This window comes from Brachyhypopomus gauderio, unplaced genomic scaffold, assembly GCF_052324685.1.
Source record: "Brachyhypopomus gauderio isolate BG-103 unplaced genomic scaffold, BGAUD_0.2 sc98, whole genome shotgun sequence".
Classification (NCBI taxonomy): Eukaryota; Metazoa; Chordata; class Actinopteri; order Gymnotiformes; family Hypopomidae; genus Brachyhypopomus; species Brachyhypopomus gauderio.
In genome coordinates this window covers 42,814-50,313 of record NW_027506919.1, presented here as the reverse complement: position 1 = coordinate 50,313, position 7,500 = coordinate 42,814, and the positions used below count along the sequence as shown (strand labels likewise).

Genomic DNA, 7,500 nt, shown 5'->3' with positions numbered 1-7,500 from the left:
GTTATCCAATCACAATGCGGTTAGCGGGAGAGGCGGGGCTTCCTGCCTGCCCGTTGTGCTAGGCGAGCGGTGTAAGCCCAGACTGCTTTCACGCCTACTGCAGGCCGATAGAGGCTGACACATCGCGTCCCAAATGCGAAACTGGCGGAGAGTATTACAGAGTGGACTGTAATACTGGAGTGGTCTCCCCAGTGAAGCATTACGGCTCACCTGTGAAGCATTACGGCTCACCTGTGAAGCATTACGGCTCACCTGTGAAACATTACGGCTCACCTGTGAAACATTACGGCTCACCTGTGAAGCATTACGGCTCACCTGTGAGGCCGAGAGCCACAGCAGGTCTCCCAAGTCTCCCAGGTCTTCCTTTCAAGGCCCTGCAGTGGGTTTAGAGTAGGGCTGGGTATCGATTCAAATTCCAAGAATCGATCCGATTCCGATTCTGAAGATTAAGAATCGATTTATTTCGATTTAATCCGATTTAATCGATTCGATCCGATTCGATCCAATTCGGGGTTTAGTATTATTAAAAATGTATTTGAGCTGTTTCCTGACTATGTACAGAAGCAACATGTTAAAACTAGTATTATATCGATATTAATCAGCAAATAGTTACTGGTAGTTGGTAGTTACTGATGGCTGGAAGACTGGTGAAAAGGGTCATCATAAATCTACCTTCAAGAAAGGTAATCCAGGACAATAAACGGAGGACATCTTTGAGGTGTCTATATCTGCAACAGTGGACTCCTACTGGGACACTAACCAGTGCATTATTATTATGATTGAAATAATTAAGAATTCACCCAAAAGCTGTTGCTACCAAATGCATTTTTATTTTAAAAGTGCTCACACTTAATAAACTGTATAACTGTATAAGTATAAAATGTAAACGTGTATTTTTCTTTAAAGTGCGAATATAAGAAGAGAACTCTCATGTTACGGTCCCCGACCCCTCCCTGTTGGGCGTGTGTTAACGTTGTCTGCGTCTGTAGATCTCCGTGGGTGCGGGTGCGTCTTGTGAGAATCCGTCTCACCTGTGGCTCGTCTCGTCACGTGGGGTTTGTGTGTTCGCGCAGCGTCCTGTGCTCGTCGTTGTTTGAGTCACACATGTTCTATGTAAACGTGTTTTATGTGCGCTGTCTGCGCTTCGGTAAATGTAATAAACGTAACGATTTGGAAAGTGCAAAGGATTCCATCGCATTGCGCCCAACGTTACAAAAACATTTTAAACTTTTTTAAACTGTAAAAACACTGGGTAAACGGTCAGTGACACGGACTAACTGTAAATAGTCACCGACACTGGATAAACTGTCCTTCTGTTTTTAGATTGCCGATTTGACTATCGTCGTTACCGGCACTGTCCGACGCCATGTTTTTTTACAGTTAGTTAGACCGAGCACGCCTGCGTGAATTCAGTGACGAGGCGGGGGTAAAAGTTCACTAAAAAATCGATCTTTGGACGTACGAATCAATTATCAGATCATCATATGCGAATCGATTCTGAATCGGAAAATCGATTTTTTTCAACACAGGCCTAGTTTAGAGTATCTGCTTACTCTCTATCAAAAACATTCAAGATGTTTCTTCCTTGTCAAACAAGTGAAGGAGGTGGTGTGTTTGGAGGAGGTGAAAGTGGAGCGGTGGGTGCAGATGGGGTGTGTCGACCGTCACGATTCCTGAAAATGTGGGCGTTAGTACTTGTGGATGTCGACATTTAGATGCTTCGGCATGTCCTAACGAAGACTTCATTAATGTGCCTGACGTGTTGTACATTCTCTCATTACTGCACTGACATCAAGCGTGATGATGGGGAGAGGAGAGGGGAGGAGAGGAGAAGGGAGGAGAGGAGGAGAGAAGGAGAGGAGAGGGGAGAAGGGAGGAGAGGAGAGGAGAGGGGAGGGGAGGAGGAGAGAAGGAGAGGAGAAGGGAGGAGAGGAGAGGGGAGGGGAGGAGAGAGAAGGTGTCAGACATGTTTGGAGGGGGTCAGCAAGCCACTGATGGGTATTGCAATAGACTGCTTAGCTGTCCTGCTGTGATGAGTGTGTGTAGCAAATGGAGAGATAGGGGGAATGAAACCAGCGATAAGATAGACAGAGAAATAGAGAGAAAGAAAGAGGGAAAGTGAGCGAGGAAAGAAGGGTAGAGGGAGAGGGGAGAGAGACAGCATTCAACCCAGAGAGGAAATGATGTAATGAAAGAAGGAAAAAAGCACTAGAATATGGACATTCTAAAAGGCTGTAGAGAATGTCTGCACTATAAAACTGTGTGTGTGTGTGTGTGTGTGTGTGTGTGTGTGCAAGACTTGTAATGACTTGTTGGGCACATACTTTCGTCAGGAATATTGTGATCAGTTCATCCTCTCTGGTGTCCAGCTCCTACACAAGAGGTACAGCCACACGGCCACTGAGGCTTCCTGACCTCTAGTTTATGACCACATCCTGTAAGCAGATCTGACTGAAGACCTGGTCAATCGCACACAGGAGCAGTTTGACACCACATACTCATATATGTGTACACACACACACAAACACTGACTCATCGTGTCAGATAGGAGTTTGATGGAGGCTTTATCATGTTATGAAAGAAGGGTGTGTTCATGTTCAGGGCGTGAAACTACCAGTGTCAGCCTGTGTGTGTGTGGGTGTAGTGTGTGTGTGAAGAAAGCTCACAGCTGCATATTGTTCCATCTAGATCTGTCCAGGAACCGTTTCGGGGAGATCCCTCCTGAGGTCTTCATGTTCACCCCCCTGGAGTCCCTCAACCTCTACCACAACTGCATAAAGATGATTCCAGAAGCCATCATCAACCTCCAGATGCTGACGTACCTCAATATCAGGTGAGACGTTCTGCTGGTCTGTGAGGAGCTTGTCTGTCTCCTGCTACGCCTTTCAAATCCCTGTCAAAGCTTTTACTCTCTCTGCCCTTGACTACATTCTGACATTAGACCTTTAACTATAGATCAAAACAGAGAAAACACACACACACACACACACACACACACACACACTTTAGTCTTGCAGAACAGATTCTGTAGTGCCTCCGTATAAGAGCATGGAGTCATTTCTTTGTCATTTCCGTTCACAATCAAGACTGATTCACCCAGGTTTGACTCCTCTGTGTTATTACGGCTAACTGATTCACCGTTTGTTTTTATGTGAGGCGGACGACGTCCCATCCCACAGAGCAGCACCGTCCAATAATCTTTAACCTACCACGTCCATGAGCTGTTTCCATGGCAGCTGTGTGTTGGGTGTACTGGTGCTTAGTTTTGCTGGTTAGGTGGTGGTTACAACACGCACAGCTGCAGGGCAGAACAGAACCGTCACGCAGGGTGAAAACGTGTTTGGGGTTAAACATTACTGGACTATTCAAATGTGGCCAAGGATTAAAGTGGCCACTGGACTAAACTTCCACTGCTCAGCCATCTTCAACCATAGATATGAACTCCACCTACAACTACAAACCGCATAACAATAAATACAGGAACGATGATATAGAAAAATAATGATTTATAAAAATACAGAAAGAATGTTTTATTAGATGTCTTATAGATCTGCTGTGGTTAACAATGAGAGTAGGTAGAGAGTCCTACGGTGAACCTCTGCTAATTCAGAGGGACTCTCCTGCACTGCATGATGGGTATGAACAGCTCGGGAGTCGCACGACTGAACGAACAGTGCGGAGCAGTCGTGACTGGTCTCTTTGGGTCTCTTGTGTAAGAAGCGCAATGGCTTCTGGGAGAAAACCTGGCACCTTGGGTGAGATTCTAAAGTTGTCTAGAAACACTTTTACTGCGGTGCATGTAAGAAGGCCAGCTGATGTGTTGAGAGGGGGCTGATCTCAGGTCAGTTCTTCTGGTTTGCGATGTTGAGCTGTGTTTGTGGATGTGCTGCAGTCGGAACCAGCTGTCTGTCCTGCCCACCCATCTGTTCTGCCTGCCCCTCCGAGTCCTGGTGGTCAGCAACAACAAACTGGGCTCTGTTCCTGATGATATCGGCAAGGCCAAAGACCTCATGGAACTGGTTAGTATGTGTGTGTGTGTGTGTGTGTGTGTGTGTGTGTGTGTGTGTGTTCAGGTGGATGTGTGTTGGAAAGCTTATATTTTATATTCTTAAATTTTAGTACTGTGTATACTGTGATTCTTTCTAGCAGAAGTTATTATAATTGGTGTGTGTGTGTGTGTGTGTGTGTGTGTGTGTGTGTGTGTGTGTGTGTGTGTGTGTGTGTGAAACGCATGTAGGACATCAGTTGTAATGAAATTCAGGTGCTTCCTGCTCAGATGGGGAAACTCTTTGCCTTACGAGAACTCAACATCAGGAGAAACTGCCTTCAAGTACTACCTGATGGTATATATACACACACACACACACACCCATCCCTAACTGTAACCATACCCTCTTAGGGAAAATAGAAGTGTGCTTCTGAATGTTTATAGAAGCACTCAACCACTTCCCCATGTCCTTCAGTCATGTCCTCTCTGGTGCTGTATTAGTGCTGTATTAGTGCTGTATTAGTGCTGTATTAAGACTCTCCAGATGCGTGAGAGGCGGATTATCAGGAGTGGTAGTCTGTGGCCTTCTAGAGACGCCCCGGTGGAGGGGCTCTTAGTGTGGGACGAAGACGCCCCGGTGGAGGGGCTCTTAGTGTGGGACGAAGACGCCCCGGTGGAGGGGCTCTTAGTGTGGGACGAAGACACCCCGGTGGAGGGGCTCTTAGTGTGGGACGAAGGTTAATCTGTTTCTGGAAATCCAGCCCACAGAGATTCCTCACGCGTCTCAGGACTCTCCATGTAGCTCATAATCAACCATTAATTATACATGACACAAAGAGCCCTGGCTTTGTCCTTGGAGAATGACTGATGTCTATATCTCTCCTTGTCTTTTTTTTTCCTTTCGTCTCTTTTTCATCCTCTCTCTCTCTCTCTCTCTCTCTCTCTCTCTCTCTCTCTCTCTCTCTCTCTCTCTCTCTCTCTCTCTCTCTCTCTCTCAGAGTTGTCAGATTTGCCACTCATCAGGTTGGATTTCTCCTGTAATAAGATCACTGAGATCCCCCCGTCCTACCGTAAACTCAGCCAACTGCAGCATATCGTCCTCGACAACAACCCCATACAGTCTCCCCCTGCCCAGGTGTGTGTGTGTGTGTGTGTGTGTGTGTGTGTGTGTGTGTGTGTGTGTGGTGTGTGTGTGTGTGTGTGTGTGTGTGTGTGTGCACGCGTGTGGACGTAGAGTTTACCCAGGTGTGCATTTACCCCTCTGACAGCAAAGATCAACATAAAACCCATAATTATGGCTGCATTCACATTACTCTTCGTCCAATTAAAAATTTTCCTCAGATCAGTTATGTGCCCATTGATACATTTTTACATGAATCACCTACAAGAAGAATGAACACATTTGTGGTAACTGGCAACATTTATCTGCACTGGTTTGTCATGTCATGCTCTGGAGGACGGCAGACAGTTGAACAGGTCAGATCATGGAGGGCTGGTCTTCCTAACCTGTCTGGGGTCACGACCTCTCACCCAGACGACCTGTTCACACTGCCTCCACAGTTCCGGGGTCATGACCTCTGACCCAGACGACCAGCTTACACTGCCTCCACAGTACCACTGCTGGCTGATGAATTCAGATCTGATCATTCACATTCGGATCGTGTGATTCAAATACGTATCTCAAGAACACATATGAGAGTGACTCAAATCTGGTTGGAAAAGATTGGATGTGGATCTGCGTCCTCACCTGCGTCCTCACCTGCGTCTTCACCTGCGTCCTCACCTGCGTCCTCACCTACGTCCTCACCTACGTCCTCACCTGCGTCCTCACCTGCGTCTTCACCTGCGTCCTCACCTACGTCCTCACCTGCGTCCTCACCTACGTCCTCACCTACGTCCTCACCTACGTCCTCACCTGCGTCTTCACCTGCGTCCTCACCTGCGTCCTCACCTGTGTCCTCGCAACCCTACAAATAATTTACACCTGTGTCACTGTATAAAAGGATGTGAGTGACTTCAGTCTGGTAATGTGAATGCAGCTCATGGGAATGCTGACAGGGCCTTACTTTAAACACTACCAGTCTCTGCACTAGCGTTGATCTTCAAGTGTGCACTTTCGCCATCTAGTGGCGCTACTGATGAAACTCGTGAACAGTTACAGTTAGTTACAGTTAGTTCCTTCTAAACATTTAGAGAAAAGACAGGATGATAAAAACAACAACAATAATAATACATTTAATTAAAAAAAAAATTCAAACATTGACCTATTCATCTGGGCTACTTTACACAATTACACTCTTGGTTACTACAGCATGTATTTCTGTCCCAAAGTGTAACTACAAACTGCTTATTTGTCTGACTGCAGCCACTCTGCTGTGCACCAAAAAGCGGGGGGGGGGGGGGGGGGGGGGGGGGGGGGGTGATCAGAGATCGGCCAACTTCACGAAGATCGGCCAACTTCACGAAGATCGGCCAACTCTGCGTATAACTCTTATACTGAGATAAAGAAAGTTTGTATTTCCTGTAAGGGGAGTGATGAGAAGTGTGTTTAACGGACAGCTAGCCTGCAGCACACACACTCCTGACGTTCTCCCAAAGCTGCACTTTGTGCTCTGCTAGGCTGTGTTTTGGAATCCGATGTAGTGCGAGACGTTAGCCACGGTTCCGATGAACGGTGTCCACGGTGAACGGGTGTGTGTTTGTACGGTATCCACGGTGAACGGTGGTGTGGTGTTTGTACGGTGTCCACGGTGAACGGGGTGTGTGTTTGTACGGTGTCCCACGGTGAACGGGGTGTGTGTTTGTACGGTGTCCACGGGTGAATGGGTGTGTGTTTGTACGGTGTCCACGGTGAACGGGTGTGTGTTTGTCTCACGTCCGTGTCTTGCAGGTGTGCCTAAAGGGGAAGCTCCACATCTTCAAGTATCTGAACACACAGGCGTGCCGGCAGGACAAGAAACCCGACTCACTAGATCTCCCACGCTGGGGCAAGCGTTGCCTAGCGCACCAGCTAACGGACAGGTACCTGCCACCCATTGCCCTGCCCACCAACCTACCCATTGCCCCGCCCACCAGCCCACCCATTGCTCGCCCACCCCTCCTTTGGCCTCCATCCTCTGCTCCTGCCAATAGGTGGCAGCTTGTCAGTCATTCTTGGTGACCCCTCCTCCAGTCCAGACCTAGAGACTATAGCATGCCTGCCTTGCACAAACGTCTCTTAAATCACACACTGCTCCCCAGTTTATATATAGCTGTGCTGTTGCTAGGGGAAGGATAAGCATCTATTTCCAGTGTGAAACGTAAACCAGCTTTGAGAGTGTTTAATGGTCGAAGCTGGTTGGTTTGAATATGTCAGGGAGTTTGTATTTCACCGAAAAACACGAAAAAGGTCAATGTTAAAGCAAATGAATGCAACTCCATCTACCTTATCTAACGCTCCTTAAAATGTGCTGACTGCGTGTGTGTGTGTGTGTGTGTGTGTGTGTGTGTGTGTGTGGTGTGTGTGTGTGTGT

General features: G+C 47.4%; 1 protein-coding gene across 1 annotated transcript in view; it reads left to right on the top strand.

Annotated features, from left to right (window-relative positions):
- lrch2 (leucine-rich repeats and calponin homology (CH) domain containing 2) overlaps positions 1 to 7,500 on the top strand; it is a 27,203-nt gene that overhangs the window by 16,698 nt on the left and 3,005 nt on the right. The window contains 5 exon segments of the mRNA XM_076992828.1: positions 2,689 to 2,833; positions 3,893 to 4,019; positions 4,238 to 4,343; positions 4,987 to 5,123; positions 6,879 to 7,009. Coding sequence (XP_076848943.1) covers positions 2,689 to 2,833; positions 3,893 to 4,019; positions 4,238 to 4,343; positions 4,987 to 5,123; positions 6,879 to 7,009 — 646 coding nt within the window.